Source organism: Bos mutus, chromosome 5 (assembly GCF_027580195.1).
Source record: "Bos mutus isolate GX-2022 chromosome 5, NWIPB_WYAK_1.1, whole genome shotgun sequence".
NCBI classification, from domain to species: domain Eukaryota; kingdom Metazoa; phylum Chordata; class Mammalia; order Artiodactyla; family Bovidae; genus Bos; species Bos mutus.
Window position 1 is genome coordinate 11,331,865 of NC_091621.1, and position 23,007 is coordinate 11,354,871.

General features: G+C 40.8%; 1 protein-coding gene across 16 annotated transcripts in view; it reads left to right on the plus strand.

Moving 5' to 3' along the window:
• ANKS1B (ankyrin repeat and sterile alpha motif domain containing 1B) overlaps positions 1-23,007 on the plus strand; it is a 1,156,394-nt gene that overhangs the window by 1,045,634 nt on the left and 87,753 nt on the right. For 9 of the 16 annotated variants that reach the window (XM_070370293.1, XM_070370295.1, XM_070370296.1 and 6 more), the window contains 2 exons: positions 12,115-12,222; positions 14,268-14,447. The exons of 3 other annotated variants lie outside the window; for them this stretch is intronic. In XM_070370293.1, coding sequence (XP_070226394.1) covers positions 12,115-12,222; positions 14,268-14,447 — 288 coding nt within the window. The remainder of the gene's footprint in view (positions 1-12,114; positions 12,223-14,267; positions 14,448-23,007) is intronic. 4 more of the 16 variants (XM_070370303.1, XM_070370304.1, XM_070370305.1 and 1 more) reach the window with 1 other exon arrangement.

Here is a 23,007-nt window from a genome sequence, read left to right on the forward strand (position 1 = left end):
GACTGAAGCGACTTAGCAGCAGCAGCAGTTTGTTCTCTGTATCTGTGAGTCTGTTTCTGTTTTGTTATATTCATTTGTTTGTTTTATTCTTAAGACTCCACATATAAGTGAAAATACGTAATATTTGTCTTTGTCTGCCTAGCTTATTATTTCACTAACCGTAATAGCTTCCAGATTCATTCATATCGTTGCTGTCAAATTTTTATTCTTTTTTTGGCTGAGTAATGTTCCATTGTATGTATATACCACATGTTACCTTCTTTATCCATTTATCTGTTTATGAACACTTAAGTTACTTCCATATCTTGGCTGTTGTAAATAATGCTGCTACAAACATTGGGGTCATATATCTTGTCAAATTAGTGTTTTCATTTTTCTCAGATATATACCCAGGAGTGGAATTGCTGGATCATTTGGTAGTCTGTTTTTAATTTTTTTAAGAACCTCCATACTGTTTTCCATAGTGGGTGCATCAGTTTACATTCCTATCAACAGTGTCCTAGGATTCTATTCTGTCCACATCCTCACCAACACCTGTTATTTCTTTTATACAACAACCATTTTGACAAGTGTGAGGTGATATTTCATTGTGGTTTGATTTGCATTTCCCTGATGATTAGTGATGTGGAACATCTTTTCATGTGCCTGTAGGCCAGCTGTATGTCTTCTTTGAGGAAATGTCTATTCAGGTTCTGTGCCCATTTTTAAAATCAAGTTGTTTGATGTTTTGATATTGAGTTGTATGAGTTTTTTATATACTTTTAAAATATTTTGAATATTAGCACCCTATCAGACATATGATTTGCAAATGTCTTCTCACGTTCAGGGAGGTTGCCTTTTTGTTTTGTTGATTGTTTCCTTAACTGTGCAAAAGCATTTAGGTTTGATTAGGTTCCACTTGTTTATTTTTGCTTTTATTTCCCTTGCCCAAGAAAACAGATTCAAAAAAATATTGCTAACACCTATGTCACAGGACTGGAAAATGTCAATTTTCATTCCAATCCCAAAGAAAGGCAATGCCAAAGAATGCTCAAACTACCACACAATTGCACTCGTCTCACATGCTAGTAAAGTAATGCTCAAAATCCTCCAAGCCACACTTTAGCAATACATGAACTGCGAACTTTCAGATGTTCAAGCTGGTTTTGGAAAAGGCAGAGGCACCAGAGATCAAATTGCCAACATCCACTGGATCATGGAAAAAGCAAGAGAGTTCCAGAAAAACATCTATTTCTGCTTTATTGACTATGCCAAAGCCTTTGACTGTGTGGATCACAATAAACTGTGGAAAATTCTGAAAGAGGTAGGAATACCAGACCACCTGACCTGCCTCTTGAGAAACCTATATGCAGGTCAGGAAGCAACAGTTAGAACTGGACATGGTACAACAGACTGGTTCCAAATAGCAAAAGGAGTACGTCAAGGCTGTATATTGTCACCCTGCTTATTTAACTTATATGCAGAGTACATCATGAGAAATGCTAGGCTGGAAGAAGCACAAGCTGGAATCAAGATTGCCAGGAGAAATCTCAATAACTTCAGATATGCAGATGACACCACCCTTATGGCAGAAAGTGAAGAGGAACTAAAAACTCTCTTGATGAAAGTAAAAGAGGAGAGTGAAAAAGTTGCCTTAAAGCTCAACATTCAGAAAACTAAGATCATGGCATCTGGTCCCATCACTTCTTGGCAAATAGATGGGGAAACAGTGTCAGACTTTATTTTTTGGGGCTCCAAAATCACTGCAGATGGTGATTGCAGCCATGAAATTAAAAGATGCTTACTCCTTGGAAGGAAAGTTATGACCAACCTAGATAGCATATTGAAAAGCAGAGATATTACTTTACCAACAAAGGTCCGTCTAGGAGAAGGCAATGGCACCTCACTCCAGTACTCTTACCTGGAAAATCCCATGGACAGAGGAGCCTGGTAGGCTGCAGTCCATGGGGTCACTAGGAGTCAGACACAACCGAACGAGTTCACTTTCACTTTTCACTTTCATGTATTGGAAAAAGAAATGGCAACCCACTCCAGTGTTCTTGCCTGGAGAATCCCAGAGACTGGGGAGCCTGGTTGGCTGCTGTCTATGGGGTCGCACAGAGTTGGACACAACTGAAGCAACTTAGCAGCAGCAGCAGCAGTCAAGGCTATGGTTTTTCCAGTGGTCATGTATGGATATGAGCGTTGGACTATAAAGAAAGCTGAGTGCCAAAGAATTGGTGCTTTTGAACTGTGGTGATGGAGAAGACTCTTGAGAGTCCCTTGGACTGCAAGGAGATCCAACCAGTCCATCCTAAAGATCAGTCCTGGGTGTTCATTGGAAGGACTGATGCTGAAGCTGAAACTCCAATGCTTTGGCCACCTCATGTGAAGAGTTGACTCACTGGGAAAGACCCTGTTGCTGGGAGGGATTGGGGGCAGGAGGAGAAGGGGACGACAGAGGATGAGATGGCTGGATAGCATCACTGACTTGATGGACGTGAGTCTGGGTGAACTCCGGGAGTTGGTGATGGACGGAGAGGCCTGGCGTGCTGTGATCCATGGTGTCGCAAAGTCGGACACAACTTAGCGACTGAACTGAACTGATGTCAAAAAGTATACTGCCTGCGTTTTCTTCTAGGAATTTTGTGGTTTCAGAACTTACATTTAGATCTTTTTATAAAATAAATCCATTTTGAATTTATTTCTATGTACAGCATAAAATATTCTAATTTCAATCTTTTACATCTAGCTATCTAGTTTTCCCAACACCGCTTGTTAAAGAGACTGTCATTTCCTCATTGTATATTGTTGCCCCCTTTGTAGTAGATTAATTGACCATATGTGCACAGGTTAATTTCTGGGCTCTGTTCTATTGCATTGATCTATGTGTCTTTTTTCATGCCATACCACACTGTTTTGATTACTGCAGCTTTGTAGTATAGTCTGAAGTCAGGACGTTTGGTACTTCCAACTTTGTTCTTTTTTCTTAAGTTTGCTCTGGCTCTTCAGGATTTTTTGTGGCCCATACACATTTTAGGATTATGTGTTCTAGTTCTGTAAAAAAATTAAAAAAATGTCATGGTGTTTTGATAGAGATTGCATTGAATCTGTAGGTTGCTTTGAGTAGTATGGACATTTTAACAATATTAATTCTCCCAATTCATGAACACAGGGTATCTTTCCATTTCTTTGCATCATCTCCAGTTTCCAACACAGTTGTATTTTGATGGCATCTGTCATACAGACTGTTATTTGCTGATTATTTAATAGCATTTTCAATAAAAAGTAATAGCAGAAGGAAAGAAAAATTGGAAAATCTAGTCATAGGTTTTAATTTTTTTAGTTGAAGTGTTAGAGGTATAGGGAAGGAGCTACAGATGGTGGAAGATGAGGGAGCTTTACATCACCCTTGGCAAGACTGTGTGAGAGAATTTGGTGCTAAAACTCTGAAGGAATAGAAAACTATTGAGAGTAGAAAGGGAAAGAAATAGGATATGACTGTTCCTTTCTTCTCCTCCAGAGAATCTTCCCAACCCAGAGATCAAACCTGGGTCTCCTGCATTGCAGGCTGATTCTTTACTGTCTGAGCCACAGGGAAGTCCTATGTAGACATATATATTTAGGTGGATGGATGATAGGTAGGTAGGTGGGTGGATGGATGGATGGATATGTGGATAATATGCAGGAATACATACATACCCATGTTTTTAAAAATATTTTCCATCTACTGGATTGAGAGCCCTAGAGGACTGAATAATTTTCTTTTTTGTTGCTCTCAAATTGCATAACGTGGTGATTATGTGAAAGATATCCAATAAATGTTTGTCAAATAAGATTATTATTGTCTGCTTAATATCACACTTCAAAAACATTAAAGATCACTTAGCTAGAAGAAGAGGCAAGGCAAGAATAAAAATTTCATGATTGTCTCCTCCAGAGGTCCTTCCATCCACCACACCATTTCAAACACAGATTATTTCAGCCCAAGAAATGAGAGAGAAAATGTCATGGTCAAAACATAAATGCAAGTTCAAACAAGGATTTCTGGAATTGTGGGAGTTGAAGTTGAATGACACACAGGCATGCTTGCCTTGATGCTCTCAAGTGTTGGAAAGTGTTTAGAAATCATTACCAGGGAGGGGGAAAAGCTTTCACATTTAATTGCAATTTTAGTTCTGCAGAAGAGAAAAGAGCTGATAAACTTCCATCTCAGCTTCCATTCTGGGCATTCAGAGCACTTGGAGTGTTTTGGAAGAGGTCCCTCTGAAGGTAGATGAGCTCTCTAGACTTGCATGGGAGCTGCTGTCCTTAGGTGGCAAACGTTTTGCAAAGGATAGAGGGGAATAGTCTACTTTCTAAAATGGAATGGGGGTTCCACATGCAGGGTTGTACTGTTTCATCCAAAATATTATTTAAATAAAATTAAAATAAAAAATCCCTTCCTAAATAAAAACCCAGAAATAAGAAAGATGCAGTCCCGCGGTGAAAACTACAATCGCCTGTGAGCCAGCACTGCCGCCTGTGTAATCACTGGAGGATTCCAGCTACATGTGTTATTTCATGTCTGTCAGCTAAATCTGAACTCCAAAGTATAACAAATGCAAAATGTGACACTGAGGAACATTATGTGGGTTTGTGATTTTCCCTGGAGGGTGCGGTCCAGCAGGCAAAAAACGGATTGAGATTTCATGTGGAACATGGAGACAGACTGTCACTGCATGACTCTTCTCCGTGACTCACATGCATTCCTGCAGCTTTCTTTGGTGTTTTTCATATTGTGTCTATGCAAACATGGCAACAAAAATGGAAGTTGAAGGATGATAGCATTTTTTTAAAACACATGGAATATTTGCTCTCCTGAAAAGGAGCACAGACTAAATTTCCAACAGCGAGGAGAGTAGTTAATGAATTATGACATAACTTCTCTAAAAACCCAGTGTGGTAATAAGGAGTTACTTTAAATTCCTACCAAGAGTTGTATACTTAGGAAAGTTCTTTAGGCTTAATATTAAGTGAAAAACATTAAAGTGAAAATTGTACTTAGTTATGACCACCACAAAGCATAATCATGGGGACAAAATGAAAGGAAATATAGCTAAACACTAAGAGCCTAGAATAATCTGTCCTCTTGTTTGTTTCTCTGTGTTTCCTGTCTCTGTAACAGGAAAGCAGTATTGTTCTTATAATCAAAACCTTGTTTAATTTTTAAATAGCAGATAAAGGAAAAAAGCATATTTAATTTATATCACAGTAAACTTAACATGTTTAATTTATATCACATTAAATTTTTAAAGGAAAAAAAAGTCTGGGTACCCTGACTTCCAACTTGCTGTGACATATATTCTGATATGAGCTATTCAGTGTGAGGGTAATGTCATGATATTGCCTAGCAGAAATCCCACAGCTAAACCCAGAAATGTAAATGACAGTGACATAATATTATAGCATTGTCACTCAGCACAGTTACTCTCCTATTGTTGGAGTGCGCCAGCTGGTTTCTGACGTTTTCCTCTTCAGTCGCTATTGGAGAAGATTCCTGGAGGCAGCCACTGCTCTGATGAATGAAAACCAATATGCAGACCTGTGTTGTTTAAACAACATTCCTTCCCTTCGACCCACATTTCTCATGAGAGTTATAATGAAAACCAAACCAAGCATTCACTTTAACTTTTCACCTGTTGGAACTCAGCAGCTGGAACCACATTCTTATCTTCATGTGTATTATAATTTATTCTTAGTTAATGGTTTGCGTGCATGCTTACTTGTGTACTCAGTCATGTCTGACTCTTGTGACCCCATGGACCATAACCCGCCGGACTCCTCCGTCCGTGGGATTCTCCAGGCAAGAATACTGGAGTGGGTAGCCATTCCTTTCTCCAGGAGATCTTCCCGACCCACGGACTGAACATGGGTCTCCCTCATTGCAGGCGGATTCTTTACCGCCACCAGGAAATCCAGTTAATAGTTTGGTGATATAGTATTTATACCCAGTTTCTCTGAGTTTCCTCTTTGAGTCTGCCAAATAATTTGTGACAGAAACCCACTATTGTTTTTTGAGCTGAGCAGAATTGGCTCAATATCTTCGAGTAACTAAATCCTCAGTATATTACCATTAGTCTACCTTTTACTCCAATAGGGTTTCTTCCTTTTACATGCAGTTAACTTTTCACCCGGAGAAGGCAATGGCACCCCCCTCCAGTACTCTTGCCTGGAAAATCCCATGGACGGAGGAGCCTGGTGGGCTGCAGTCCATGGGGTCGCTAAGAGTCGACATGACTGAGCGACTTCTCTTTCACTTTTCACTTTCATGCATTGGAGAAGGAGATGGCAACCCACTCCAGTGTTCTTGCCTGGAGAATCCCAGGACGGGGGAGCCTGGTGGGCTGCCGTGTATGGGGTCGCACAGAGTCGGACACGACTGAAGTGACTTAGCAGCAGCAACAACTTGTCAACCAAGTAGTGATGAAATCCATACAGAACTCTGTACTAACACAGTAATCATTGCTCTGACTCTTTGAAAACTGAAGGTTTACAGGCTGACTGGTTGTGAGTTACGGTGCCTAGGGTGGCACAATTTTACTATCTCCCTATCTGCTTATAATGACAATCACTGAAGGCAAACCCAACTGCCTTTGGACTTGACTTTTCCATAATAACTGTCTTTCTTTAGAATAGTCTCTCTGTTATTGTCTTGCCAATTGGATTTCTTATTGTCAGCTTTGGAGTTTTGAAGCCAAATGTCTGCCTTCCCTACCTGTCTAATATTAGTCAACTTGGATTGAATCTTGGGTCAATGAGGACTTCTTGTCCTTTGGTATATACGCATTTTACAAGGAATTCTGTAAGATATGTGTCTGAGCTCTTTCGATCTGAAGCTTTAACCCTGCTACGAGCCTTGTTCAAAATTGAAGCTGTATTATTTTAATGTTTTCAGATGATCGAGACCCAGTATAAATGTTTTGAACATGATAACTCAAAGAAAAAAAAAAAGCACCAGCTTAAGAACCATTATAATGTTAACCAGTAGTATGTGTGTGTGCTGAGTCATGTCCAACTCCACAACTCTATGGACTGAAGCCCATCAGGCTCCTCAGTCCATGGAATTCTCCAGGCAAGAAATACAGGAGTGGGTTGCCATTTCCTACTCAGGGGATCTTCCTGACCCAGGGATTGAACCTGTGTCTCCTGCAGTGGTAAGTGGATTCTTTACCACTGAGCCGCCTGGGAAGCCCAAACAATAGTATAACTAAGGCCAAATACTACAGAGGTTGACAGCAACAAGAAGAGCCTGCGGTGAGTGGTAAAGAGCAGGTTCATAATCAGGTGCATATTCCAGCCACGATATCCATTAGCAGTGAGACACTTGACATATAACAGTATTTCTAAATCTCAGGTTTGGCGTCTCTAAAATGGGAATGATACTGTTATTGTAAGAATTCAAGGAGATATTTGCACATATATAAATGCACCTGGCACAGTTCCTGGCACAACTGGAACATAGCAGATGTTCAGTAAATGTAATCATCAGTATCTCCTATAACATGTGATCATTTCTAATAAGGAAGGGGAGTTACCCAGACATTGTTGACACAAATCACATTCTGTGTTAACTAGTTCATTCTAGCTGCCTATATGTCTGTCTCCCTTTTGGGGGTAGTTCTCTGGGGGAGGCAGCAGCAGAGCTCCAGTGTGGAGGAGGACCTCAGTTTACCTCCTGTTGGAGATTAAATGGTGGGATGGAAGAATAGGATACTTTCCTTTAGATTAGCTCTGGTACTAAACTAATAGCTAGAAACTAGACCCATTTCTACCAGAGCATGTCGCTTCCATGAGGACTTTTCTGAGGTTAACCACATCTCTTCCTGCAAGGCATCACCGTATTCGTTTGACATGATTAACTTCATGAAAGTGACCAACCAAGTCCCTGTTTCGCCGGGTCAGATTTCCATGTATCCTTAGAGACTGTTAGCGGAAATGAGCACCCTGTGAAGGTTGCATCTTGTATGTTCAGGGCACTGTGCTGATTGTTTTCAGTTTCACTCTATCTTTCCAACGGCACTTGAGACGGGGCATTAACCTCCTCATTTTATAGGCAAGAGAACTGGAAACAGAAGAGTCAGGTAACTTGCCCAAAATTGAGTTGTCGGTGAGTAAATCAAAAGCAGCAATGGAGGTTACACCCACTCAGTTTTACCACACTTGTTATTTAGTGTCAGTTATTTCTCAAAATAATTTGGAATGTTTTTATTGCTTTAAGAACATTTCTTAGCAGGATTCAGGGGTCTGCGATAGCACCATCACCATCATGTTCAATTCCCTACTGAGAGAAAGGCAGAGAGGATTTTGTGGGAGAAATTTATATTTAATAGAAGCTTTAGCCAAGTAGTTGAGAATAAGAATAAAAGGGAATGAGAAAATGTAGTGGTTTTTAGACTTGCAAATACACTTGAAAAGGTTAATGTTGTATTTTTCAGAAATGGAGGCTTTCTTTGATCTTAATGTTTAAAAAACAAGGAACAATGCAAGGGCATTTCTCTGGATTGTATGAACAGTATTGTCTGCAAGTAATCAGCCCTGGGACTGCATTTATTTAGCATATTTATAAATCATCTGAAAGAAGGAGTATATGGTGAAATTCCAGAGTTGCAAAAACTACTAAGTTCCTCCAGGTAGTGAAAGGCCAAGCTGGCTAATATGAATATAGAAAGATAACACAATCTTACATGAATGGGCAGAAGGATGGCAGATGGGCTTCTGCATGGACAACTGTAAGATAAGGAATGTAGGCACAATCATTCAAACCATCCTTCCAAATTAAAGGGCTTTCAACTATCAGCTCTGACCGAATTAAGAGGTTTTACAGTCAGTGTATATTTTTGTGCCTCGTTATTCCTACTGCAGCTGTATGGCCAGCCAAAAATCAAGAGTGCTTAGAAAAGGCATTTTTAAAGGGGCATTAAAAGCAGGAAATGGTATCCTGCTTAAATGCAATGCCAAAGTTTACCTATACCTGGATTATTGTGAGTAATTTGTTCAGCAGACCTGAAGCAGTTGAAATAGGAGAGGAGACAGTACAGAGAGAGTGGACTAAAGGGACTGCTTTGTGAAAAGAGAGCTGCTTTATGAAAACAACCTGCCAAGATGAGGATTTATCAGTCTGGGGGAGATGAAGGTTTATAAAATCAGAGGGAGGTGTTGCATGTAGACAGACCTTGATTAACATTCACCATCCCCACCCTTGACAGACATGGGTCAGAGAGTGAGTATAAAAAGGAATTGAACAAATTTACGGTTAACAAAGGGGAAATGCAGTGGGAGAGGGATAAATTAGGAGGTTGGGATTAACATATACATATTACTATGTATAAAATAGATAACCAACAAGGGCTCCCTGTAAAGCACGTGCTCATGTGTGCTCAGTCGAATCTGACTTTTTGCGACCCCATAGACTGTAGTCCACCAAGCTCCTCTGCCTATGGAATTTTCCAGGCAAGAAATACTGGAATGGGTTGCTGTTTCCTACTCTGGGGAACTTCCCAACCCAGGGATTAAACCTACATCTCCTGCTCTCCTGCGTTGGTAGGCAGATTCTTTACCTCTGCGCCACCTGGGAAGCTCTTACTTACTGTGTATAGCATATGCACAGTATTTACACTCAGTTGTGTCCGACCCATTGATTATACAGTCCATGGAATTCTCCAGGCCAGAATACTGGAGTGGGTAGCCTTTCCCTGCTCCAGGGGATCTTCCCAACCTAGGGATAGAACCCAGGTCTCCCGCATTGCAGGTGGATTCTTTTACCAGCTGAGCCACAAGGGAAGCCCCAGAATACTGGAGTGGATAGCCTATCCCTTCTCCAGCAGATCTTCCTGACCCAGGAATCGAACTAGGGTCTCATGCATTGCAGGTGGATTCTTTACCAAGGGAACTCAATACAATATTCTGTAATAGCCTGTATGGGGAAAGGGTTTGAAGAAGAAGGGATATATGTATAACTGAATCACTTTGCTGAACACTTGAAATTAACACAACATTGTCAATCAACTGTATTCCAATATAAATAAAAATTTTAAAATATTTTAAAATTTAATTTAAAAGTAAAAAGAATAGAGGATCATGCTAACTTAAAATCAGTTTAGGCAGAGAGGCCAATAGGCTAACTGACAAATAGAGTAGCACAGAATGAGTGCCAGGAAATACCCCCCTCAACCCTGTAAAATTTGAAGAGAATTTTTTTAAAAATCATTTTCACAATGGGTCATATACTTTTGAACTAGTTATCCAACAAGAATTGTTCTATTCTAGTACCGTATGTGTGTAGGAAAGAGGTGAACATATTCTTATAAATGGTTTATAATTTGTTGTTTTTAAAAAGTCAGTGATATTTGGAGATATGCCGAAACTTTGCTGTTTGCCTTAGAGTAAAACAAGTTTTGGAGTTAGGCAAACCATATTAAAATCCCAGAGCCACCATATATTGGCTCTTTGGTAGGCTACTTCACCATTCTGAACCTCAGTCTCCTCTTCTGTAAATCAAGGAGAGCACCTTCCCATTAGGAATGTTGTGATGAAGGAAAGAGAATAATGTGTAAGGCTCTGGGAAGGGCTGGGGACTGAGGCTCTCTGCAAGCCTTGGTTTCCTATGTCATCTCTTTTGCACTTTGCCCTTTGCAGTATGCTGTCAGACTCAGAAGTCCCATCCTGGGGAGACCCTGGTCAGCAGTACTTGATTCTATTCCTACTTTGTACTTTTATCTGCCTTAATATTCATTCTTCCATATGCATTGAGCTTCCGTTATTTCAAACATTGTTGGGGAAATAATGATGATAAAGACATACCTGCTCTCTGAACACTTACCTGGGCGGATGTTTTTTTGAGAGCTTCCCTGGTAGCTCAGCTGGTTAAGAATCTGCCTGCAATGTGGGAGACCTTGGTATGATTCCTGGGTCAGGAAGACCCCCTGGAGAAGGGATAGACTACCCACTCCAGTATTCTTGGGCTTCCCTGGTGGCTCAGATAGTAAAGAATCCACCTGCAATGCAGATTTGATTCTTGGGTTGGGAAGATGCCCTGGAGGAGGGCATGGAAACCCACTCCAATATTCTTGCCTGTAGAATCCCCATGGACAGAAGAGCCTGGAGAGCTACAGTCCATGGGGTCACAAACAGTCGGACATGACTGAGCAACTAAGCACAGGCAAGGCTGTCTTACCTGGGTGAGTGTTAGTGTCAATTGTTTGGTCGTGTCCGACTCTTTGCAACCCCATGGACTGGACTGTAGTCTACCAGGCTTTTCTGTCCATAGGAATTCTCCAGGCAAGAATACTGGAGTGCATAGCCGTTCCCTTCTCCAGGGAATCTTCCTGACCCAGGGGTTGGACCCAGGCCTCCTGCATTGCAGGCAAATTCTTTACTTCCTGAGCCACCAGAGAAGCAGCCTGTGGGGAGGGCTACACAAACACCAACCCAGCAAATAAAGTTATTTCAGAGAATGCTATGAAGAGGTTCACAGGGTGGAGCATGATGGGGCTGAGGACTCGATTCTTTTAGCAAGGAGGAGGGACGGGCCTTGGCGAGGAAACCACACTGAAGTAGCGTCCAAATGGATGAGAAAGCATCATTTAAAAATTGCAGGAGAGGCGGTGGGTCGGGGTGCCGGGGAAGCATTCTAGGAAGATGGAGAAACGAGTAGAGACCCCAAGGCCAGAATGAGTATGACTGTTCAAGGAACAGAGAAGGCCAGAGGGAGAGAGGCAGGGACCAGAGAGAGACAGAGCAGCCAGCCCCGTTGGGCCTCGAGGCCGGGTCAAGACTCGGGTTTTGCTCTAAGAGCCGTAGGAAGCTAGTGGAGGGATGAGACCTGACTCAGACTTGGAAAGGTCTTATGGCTGCCGGGTGGCGAGCTGGACCCGCAGGCAGCCTGCCTGACGGAAGCCCTGCCCCTGCTCCTGCTCTGCCTCACTGCCCCGGTCCTCTCTCTGTGGCCTCGCGGGGACACATGGATCTCACGCCTCATCTCTCCCGGTGCAGAGGTAATTTTGCACAAATCTCTCCCCTCCTGCATCTTATAGGACAAGTAAAAATCATTTTTCTCAAGTGAAGTATTTAATCCAGATATATATGTCGTTTCAGGTTTTAAAAATCAATTTGATTGGCCACAGGAAACGTATCTTGGCATCTCTGGGAGACAGGCTGCACGACGACCCACCACAGAAGCCCCCTCGGTCCATCACCCTCAGGGTAAGTACCCCGCGTGCTTGTTCCGTCCTCCACTCATATCCTCAAAAACTGTGTTGTGCAGTAAGATAGGAATGACTGAAGCAGGGGGTCAGAAAGTACAGGCTGTTTTCCAGGTAGCTTACCTTATCTGTATAAAAAGCTTTCTTGCCTTTGATAGCATTTTCTAAGACAAGGTTTGTTTTTCTCGATTGGTTAAATGTGTGTTTTTGAGATTTAGATAAACATCTGAAAAACCATCACCTTTAAAAAACCTCTCTGCTGCCCCCCATCCCACACTCCCCTCAACACAGAGGAAATGAATTTTCTGTCAAACTCTTTAAACCCACAGAAAGAAAATCGATGAGGACCAGAGTTAAGTTAAAGATCGATTTAAAATTAACCTTCGGGTCTTCTGTTTTTTAAGAAATGAATTGTTCGGTTTTTACCCACTTCAAAAATTAACAATAGAGAATCTAGGACTTTAGTAAACTATTTCAGCTATATTTTAGAATTAAGGGGTAGAAAAACTAGAGAGAAACCATAGGAGGAAGAAAGAAATAAAGTGGAAGGGAAGGAAGGCAAGAAAGAGCAGAGGGAAAGAGACAAAGAGAGAGAAGATTCCAGGGAGAATGGTCCCAGGAAGGAGTAACCAGCAGTCTCTGGTGTTTATCAGGCCCATAGGAACTTTTCAAAAATTCACCATAAAGCTGGGGTCTCCATGACCAGTTGGAGAGTTCCAACTCTGTTCTCTTTATTGAGCCCTGTACTTGCTTGCTTCTGATTCCTTTTTTGCAAGTGTCAGAAAGGGTGGCGATAATAAATGAACACAAAGGTGGCACTTGGATGTAACTGCCAGCAATGAAATGCCACTGAATGTTTCTTATCAGCGGACTTCAGCAAACAGCGTAACTACTGTCAGGATAGCGGAGGATCAGGCAGGAGAGGAGCTGTTACGATTTTGAGGCTGATTCCATTTTAAAGGAGAAGAAAATACACAAAGACTTCAGGAAAAGCGAGCGAATTGGCTCCAGGAGGGAGCCATGAGGAAAATTGATGTCTAGGGGAATTGGGATATATGGGTTATTTGGAAGCTGGTTGAGTAGTGACAATATATAAAAAAAAAAAAAAAGGACCTATTTTTCTCCCTCAATAGAAGGAGCCTCAGATAAATTAGGGGGAAATGAGCTAGAAAGGGATTACTGTTTTGCTTTCGTTTTGCTGAATGAAGAGGAAAAAGATACAGGCACCCTCAGTGTAACCATCCTAAATGACCCTTTAGAGGAGTATTCCCTGCTATGTCCCCTGCTGTCTCTCCTTCCTCTTCTGAACCTCTCCCTCTGGCTCTCTGGAAGAGACTTGAGGAAACAGCAAATAAATCAAAAGAGGTTCTCAAGAAAAAAATGCAGGACCTTATTAATCCATCAGAGGCAGTCTGGAATGTCTTGGGGAGAAATAGCTGGAGAACCAGCACGATCCAGTCCTCCTCTCAGACACCAGAGCCCAGCTCTCTGCCACCCTTTATCTTCCTTCTCAGCCAGTTTCCCCCAGTTGTCTTTGCCATCAAAGCCTGTCCTCATGCGTTGCTCTGGACTCCGTGCAGGTGGCATGCCATTTCCATATCGTGTCCCCTCCCCAGCCTGATTGCCAGGCTGCTTTTTGATGGAAGATCAGGACCCATGAGGTCCTGTTTTAGCTGTTTCGTCGTGGCACCTACTGTAATGAGGCCGTTGTGTTCGCATGGAGACACAATTCCCTCCCTTGTAGATACGTGTGACAGTGTGGGGGGTGCCTAGCATCTGTGTGCCTCTCTCCCGAGATCATCCACGATGGAGGCTTAAGAAAACAGAGCCTGGCTCTCTATACTGTAAACCTTCGACCTGAAAGTCTTAAGGGGGGACATGCTGATCATGCCATTAATAAAATGGTAGAATGTCATCGATTCCTCAACAGTTGATTTAAAAATGACTCCCCACCCCCGCGGTGTGTCTTGTCAGTATTTCACAATTTTGAAACCAGAGGTCAGCCACAAGAACATGGTATTTATTTCATGATGTATTTCCATTCAGGAACCCAGTGGTAATCACACTCCTCCTCAGTTGTCTCCATCACTTAGCCAAAGCACTTACACCACTGGTGGCTCCCTAGACGTTCCTCACATTATCATGCAGGGCGATGCAAGGAGGAGAAGAAATGAAAACTACTTTGATGATATTCCCCGATCAAAACTGGAGAGGCAGATGGCCCAGGTAAGGTGTTCAGAGCCTCTGTGATGTTTTTGCCTTTCTCCCAGATCAAGTAATGCATTCCGATTTTGAACGGTCACTTACAATGGATGCATATTGTACCCAACCTAAATGGAATTTTCCCATTTTATGTCATGACTTTTATTCCCTGCTCAGTTGAGCTAGATTGAAACAGACCTTTCTGGGAATGGAATGTAGACACAAATCATTGTTATCCAGTTCTTGACTGAAGATATTATGTCTGGTCTCTTTGCACCCAGAAAGTCTTTGCTCTAAAGGGAATAATGCTGTGTAAGAATCAAATCACAATGAAAAGTCATAAAGGTCTAGATTACAGAGTTAAATTGGTTGGATGACAGGGGGAAAGTCACGGGGGTGGGGGCCAGTAGGGCTAACTCCAAGTAATGCTGTTAATTTCCTGCCAAGTTTACAATGTGTATAGACTTGTACAATGGGGACTGTTGCAGCCATCTCATATTGCCACCTTGAGTAGCTGAAAATGATGCTGCTGCCTGACACAAATACCTGAAGAGAGAGATCTGTCCTGTTCGGATCTCTTCATGATTCGGGTATGGATGTCTGGGCCTCTCCTGTCCCCAGGTCACTGCTCAAAAATTTAAGTCAGCCATAGCCAAATAGTGGCACTGTCGCTAAAGCACTTTCCAACGGCAGCTTGCTCTGCAGTGTCACCCCTAGATTCAAAGCTGTGGATCTGTTGACGACTATTGGCAGAATCAACTCTTTTCATCCTCATTCTAGGTTCAGACTGATGTGTTAAGAGACTTCTCTCTGCCTCGCACACCTAAGATGAGAATCTTGAGGTGAAAATTTGACTGTAATTGCTTTGCCTTGGTTGTTAAATATTTTTCTCATCTGTTTGGTGAGATTCTGTTTTTTTTTTAAAGCCTTTGGTAAACATTCAATGCTGCCGCTCGTGAAAGAGAAATATGAAAAGAATGTTCTGGAAGCCGTGGCTATTCTGCCTACAAATGCCCTGGAGAGAAGGGGGTCTGAGATATTGTGTCTCCTTTCAGCTTGCTCAGTATTGAATTGGTTTCAGGGTTCTTTGTGCAGAGAATAGCAGTGTTGGGATTATGGAGAATCTTTTATTGCAGTGAGGTGGAAAACGTAGGAGAGACAAGAAAATAATAATCTTCCCTCTCTCTCTTGTTCAGTATTGTCTTGTAATCCTTATTACTGTTTTCACTGATTATTTTTTTAAATAACGTATCTAAAACTCCCCCCCCAAAATGTTCATATATTTTCTGCTATTTGTTAGTATTTGTGGATCACATATGTGGGTGAATTTCTCTAATGACAGCAGAGACATTTGTTTTAACCTTGAACCATGTAGTCTTTATGTATGAATACAAACTGGATCTTTCCTGAACCCTTACCTACCCTGCTGGATAAGGGAGGATCGTTCATTAAGGAGAATTAGCCATTATTGACCGTGCCAAATTCAGCAACAGAATCACCTGGCTGAACTGCTCATGCAATTTATGAAATTTCTCCACATAGTGCGGTTTTTTTCCAAAGAGGAAATTAATTACTCTTCTGCCTGAGCGTGAACCCTCAGAGGTAATCTAGCAATTGCTCCCTTATGGTCTTTATGAGATTCACAAGCTAGGGGAAGTATTACTTTTTTGAAGAGTCGAGATCTTTTTCTTGTCGTTCCAATCAGAATGCATCCCTTTCAGGAATTGTCTTGCCCTTGAGAAAATTGAATGAACTTCTATCTGGCCAGGTGAGAAAGGCACAAATGCAGAAAGAGAAGTGAGGTAAGCAGCAGATGAGATGTGAGCTGGAGAGGGTCTGTGTGTACGTGCTTATTTCCCTCCCTCCCCGCCCCCACCCTGGTGCTGTTCCCTGTGTTCAAATGACTGATGGAGACCTGGGCCTCCATCAGCAGCCAGGAGCTTATTAGAAGCTTTCTAAAATCCCACTGCTCAATATATAGTGCTTTTGCTGCAGAGTAAATAGGAGATGGCACTACAGGAATCCGATCAATAAGAAGAAGAGATTTGGGGATCTCAACTCTTTATGTTGTGTTAATTGCAGTTTTTTATTTGTCTTGAGACTCTTTCCCAGTCTAGAAATGCTAGAAATCGTGGAGAAATGAATGGATACCATTTAAAAATAGCGCCATTTCGAAGCTTTAACCTGTCAAAATATGAAATACTCGGTAATTTTGTTGTTGAATGGTTTTATTTATGTGACTGTTCCACCATTCAGCCACTCAGTTGATGCTTTTTCTTATCTTTCTGTTTCCGCTTCAGGTTTAGCTGAGCCCCCAGCAGAGTGATTTGGAATTCTAGCCGTAGGCCAGGAACCTGAAGCTCTTAGCGGCTACAGTAATTATAGGAACCTAACTTTGTTAAGGTTTGCCCAGCAGATGTGTTTCCACATCTTTAACTTAGTAAACTCCTGCTTAAGGTTAAATTGAGGTAAATTTAATGTCCATTCTACCTGTAAAATTTGTTAGCATATATTTTTCAAACGTTAACACAGTGTTTAGTTACTTATTTTCAATTGAAACTGTTCAAAATATCTTTCTTGGAATCCAGAGAATTTTAAATAGCATGGCTATTGTTTGCTTTTATTCTGACATAAGCAATGTTGTGGCATCAAATTGTCTTACACAAATATGGGAGAAACAAAATCAAGTTAAGTACTATTAGGATTTCTGAAACCATGAAATATAGTGATGTCAGCACGTTTAAACAGTGGGTTTCCTACCATGCTGGAAACACTGGATTCATTAGCTCAGAAGTTCTGAAAGGCTTCCCTATTTCCACACCCCTAATAGATAAATGTCACATTCACATTTGTATAATATTACCTTAATATGTATAGTTTGCTTTTCAATTTCCAAAGTGCTTTCACATCTGTTCTCTCATTTTAGCACAAACAAGATGTCCTACACAACTATTTATGTGTGTATAGCACGTTGCAGATCAGCTTTTAAGTCCAAGTTCTATGGAGATAAGATAGTTAAGTGAATAATACGAAAAATAATAACAGAAAGAAGAAAAACATTTCCAGTATTTAGGACCTAATCAACAATATTTAGAAATTTTCTTGAGTGATACTTAGGATGAGTCAAAATGTTCTTGAATAATAAAGAAGAGTAATAGAATTAATAAAATTTAGGGACCACATGCTCCAAAGTTATGAAAAAGAAAAAAGAATTTCCCGATGTGACACTTATAGCCATTTATTTATAACCAAATACTTATGGGAAAATGAAATAATCCTTCTATTTTCACAAAATGAAAAAGACTCCTGAGCAGTAAGAGAAAACCCACACTAAAGAAGTTCTTATGTTTTGATTGCTGTCATCTAAATAGAAATATCAATATTGCCTGAGGCAGTTACCTTACCGATGTACACAAACCTTAGAAGCAGACTTATCCACATTTCAAAGACTGGGAAACTGAGAAATTATGTGACTCGGTCTGGGTAGCACAACCAGAAAGCGACAAAATCAGAACTTGCCTGAGGTGATATGTTAGGCACTAGCAAGGCTTTGTCTCCATTGCTTCTAAATCACTAGAAAGTTCATTCAGTTGAATGTCTAATATATTTTGATCCAAACAGTATTACTTAATATGTATGACTAGATCAATTACTTCTTTTTTTAATTAAATCTTCTTTAAAGTCTTTATTGAATTTCTTACAATATTATTTCTGTTTTATGTTTTGGGTTCTTGGCCGCGAGGCATTAGGCATGTGGGATCTTAGCTCCTTGACCAGAGATCACAAATCTGCAAACCCTGCCTCGGAAGGCAAGGTCTTAACCACTGGACCACCAGGGCGCTACCTCAATTACTTCTTTATTTGAAAGCACTTTACATATTATGTTAGTTCTACAAATGTTTGTTCTTTTGATACTGTTAGAGGAAGAGAAATGGAAACTGGGCCGCATAGAAGCCCTGCCGTGGCCCCACCCATACCTGAGACTCCACGTGCAGTATCTTATTTAAACCTCACCACAGCCCGTCCTATACTCAAGGAGCCCACGCGAGTGAGTGCTTTGCCTCACAGCTGCTGCATGGCAGAACCCAAACACAAGCCGTCTGCCTGACCATGTCCTATTCTTCTATGCCCCTAGTGGGCTACTTCTATTTTTAAATGATATGGAATATCTTTATAACACAGCAATAAATACCAGTTTCCCATATGCTATGTCAGATCCTCTATCCGTAGAATTCTCCAGAATACTGAAGTGGATAGCCATTCCCTTGTCCAGGGGATCTTCCCAGCCCAGGGATCAAACCCAGGTCTCCTGCATTGGAGGCAGATTCTTCACTGTCCGAGCCACCAGGGAAGCCCATACGTACATAGAGACAGTGAACAGAGCAAGGATAATATCACTGGTGGTTAGTGGAAACTTATGGAATCAGCTCATGGTTCTCACCATAAAACTTAATTTTTAAAATTTTATTTTATTGCAGTATAGTTGAATCACAATATTTTGTTAGTTCCAGGTGTACATGGATATCACCAGATGGTCAATACTGAAATCAGATTGATTATATTCTTTGCAGTCAAAGATGAAGAAGCTCTATACAGTCAGCAAAAACAAGATCGGGAGCTGACTTTGGCTCAGATCATGAACTCCTTATTGCCAAATTCAGACTTAAATTGAAGAAAGTAGGGGAAACCATTAGACCATTCAGGTATGACCTAAGTCAAATCCCTTATGATTATACAGTGGAAGTGACAATAGATTCAAGGGACTAGATCTGATAGTCAGAGTGCCTGAAGAACTATGGACGGAGGTTCGTAACATTGTACAGGAGGTTCGTGACATTGATCAAGACCATCCCCAAGAAAAAGAAATGCAAAAAGGCAAAATAGTTGTCTGAGGAGGGCTTACAAATAGCTGAGAAAAGAAGAGAAACTAAAGGCAAAGGAGAAAAGGAAAGATACACCCATTTGAATGCAGAGTTCCAAAGAATAGCAAGGAGAGATAAGAAAGCCTTCCTCAGTGATCAATGCAAAGAAATAGAGGAAAACAATAGAATGGGAAAGACTAGAGATCTCTTCAAGAAAATTAGAGATACCAAGGGAACATTTTATACAAATATGGGCACAAAAAAAGGACAGAAACAAAATGGACCTAAAAGAAACAGAAGATATTAAGAAGTGGTGGCAAGAATACACAGAAGAACTATACAAAAAAAGATCTTCACGACCAAGATAATCACGATGGTGTGATCACTCACCTAGAGCCAGACATTCTGGAATGTGAAGTCAAGTGGGCCTTAGGAAGCATCACTACGAACAAAGCTAGTGGAGGTGATGGAATTCCAGTCAAGCTATTTCAAAACTTAAAAGATGATGCTGTTTAAGTGCTGCATTCAGTATACCAGCAAATTTGGAAAACTCAGCAGTGGCCACAGGACTGGAAAAGGCCAGTTTTCATTCCAATCCCAAAGAAGGGCAATGCCAAAGAATGCTCAAACTACCGCACACTTGCACTCATTTCACACACTAGCAAAGTAATACTCAAAATCCTCCCAGCCAGGCTTCGACAGTACGTGAACCATGAACTTCCAGACGTTCAAGCTGGATTTAGAAAAGGCAGAGGAACCAGAGATCAAATTGCCAACATCCATTGGATGTTAGAAAAAGCAAGAGAGTTCCAGAGAAACATCTACTTCTGTTTTATTGACTGTGCCAAACAAAGCCTTTGACTGTATGGATCACAGCAAACTGTGGAAAATTCTTAATGAGATGGGAATACCAAACCACCTTACCTGCTTCCTGAGAAATCTGTATGCAGGTCAAGAAGCAACAGTTAGAACCGGACATGGAACAACAGACTGGTTCCAAATAGGGAAAGGAGTACGTCAAGGCTGTATATTGTCACCCTGCTTATTTAACTTATATGCAGAGTACATCATGAGAAACACCAGGCTGGGTGAAGCACACGTTGGAATCAAGATTGCCGGGAGAGATATCAATAACCTCAGATATGCAGATGACACCACCCTATGGCAGAAAGTGAAGAAGAACTAAAGAGCCTCTTGATGAAAGTGAAAGAGGAGAGTGAAAATGTTGGCTTAAAACTCAACATTTAGAAAACTAAGGTCATGGCATCTGGCCCCAGCACTTCATGGCAAATAGATGGGGAAAAAATGGAAACAGTGAGAGACTTTTTCTTAGGCTCCAAAATCACTGCAGATGGTGACTGCAGCCATGAAATTAAAAGACGCTTGCTCCTTGGATGAAAAGCTATGACCAACCTAGATAGCACATTAAAAAGCAGAAACATTACTTTACAGACAAAGGTCCATCTAGTCAAAGCTATGATTTTTCCAGTAGTCATGTATGAATGTGAGAGTTGAACCATAAAGAAAGTTGAGTGCTGAAGAATTGATGCTTTTGAACTATGGTGTTGGAGAAGACTCTTGAGAGTCCCTTGGACTGCAAGATCAAACCAGTCACTCCTAAAGGAAATCAGTCCTGAATATTCATTGGAAGGACTGATGCTGAAGCTAAACCTCTAATCCTTTGGCCACCTGATGCAAAGAACTGACTCACTGGAAAAGACCCTGATGCTGGGAAAGATTGAAGGTGGCAAGAGAAGGGGACAACAGAGGATGAAATGGCTGGAGGGCATCACCAACTTGATGGGCATGAGTTTGTATAAGCTCCGGGAGTTGGTGGTAGACACAGAAACCTGATGTCCTACAGTCCATGGGGTCAAAAAGAATCGGACACGACTGAGTGACTGAACTGAACTGAACTGAACTGCAGGTGTACAGCACAGTATGAGTTATACATACATGTATATATATCTGTTCTTTTTCAGATGCTTTTCCCTTGTAGGTTATTACAAAATATTGAGTATAGTTCCCTGGGCTGTACAGTAGGTCCTTGTTGGTTATCTATTTTATGTATAATAGTGTATATGTGTTAATCTCATCTTCCTAATTTATCCCCTCCCCATTTTCCCCTTTGGTGATCATAAGCTTGTTTTCTGCATCTCTGAGTCTGTTTCTGTTTTGTAGTAAGTTCATTGTTATCTTTAGATTTCACATATAAGTGACAGCATATGATATTTGTCTTTGGCTTGTTTTGCTTGGTAGGATAATCTTTAGGTCCGCCCATGTTGCTGCATATGGTATTATTTAATTCTGTCTGTGGCTGAGTAATATTCTATTGTGTGAATGATAAAGAATATATGGTAATATCCATTCCATATCCATCAAGTGTCCTGTTGATGGACATTTAGGTTGCTCTCATGTCTTGACTATTGTAAATAGGGCTGCTGAGAACATAAGGTGCAGGTATTTTGGTATATAGTTGATTTACAATGATGTGTAAGTTTCAGGTATACAGCAAAGTGAATCAGTTATATATATATATATATATACACACACACACACATATATCCATTCTTTTTTAGATTCTTTTCCCATATAAACCATTACAGAGTATTGAGTAGTGTTCCCTGTGCTATACAGTAGGTCCTTAGGATTGCAGGATTACATTGTATCTCTGTTTTTATTTTTTTAAGGAACCTCCTTACTGTTCTCCATAATGGCAGTACCAATTTACATTCCCACCAACATAGGAGGGTTCCTTTTTCTCCAGATCCTCTCCAGCATTTATTATTTATAGACTTTTTGATGATGGCCATTCTGACTAGAATGAAATAATACCTCATTGTGGTTTTGATTTTCATTTCTCTAATAATTAGCAACGTTGAACACTTTTTCATGTGCCCATTGGCCACCTGTATGTCTTCTTTGGAGAAATGTCTATTTAAGTCTTCTGCTTATTTTTTTATTGAATTGTTTGTTTTTTTGATATTGAGCTGTTAGTGTATTTTGGAAATTAATCCCTTGTTGCATCTTCTGCAATATTTTCTTCCATTCTATAGGTTATCTTTTCACTTTGTTTATGATTTTCTTTGCTGTGCAAAAGCTTTTAAGTTTAATTAGGTCCCATTTGTTTATTTTTGTTTTTATTTTCATTCCTCTAGGAGGTAGATCTAAAAAGATTGCTGTGATTTATGTCAGTGTTCTGCTTATGTTTTCCTTTAGGAGTTTTACAGTATCTGCTCTTACATTTAGGTTTTTAATCCATTTTTGAGTTTCTGCAGTGCTTATTTGTTGATCCTCTTGTGGGAACTCCTCCCTGAACATCTTGGGAGAGCTCTGCCTTCCTCCCATGTTTGTCAAAAGCTTTGTATGTAGGTGTGGAGTTTATTGCTCCGAGAGAGAAGTTCTTGCCTGTGGGGGTCTCTCCAGTGCCTGGATGCTGCTTCCTTAGCAGCTTCTTCAGTTGGAGTTTTGATTTGCTTTCTTTCTGACTCTGTGATCTGCATCAAGACATGTGATTTCTCTAACTTTAGTTTCCCTGTCTTTAAAACATAGATAAAGACTGCCTCACAGGTTTGTGTGAATCAGATAATTTTTGTGAAAGTATATTCCAAACTATGAATCATTATTGTGTACATATAGATAGATGTATGACTGTCGGTTCAGATTATATCCTCTATCAGTCCCTAATTCAAAGGTCCCTGGTTCATAGTAGGACCAGTTAA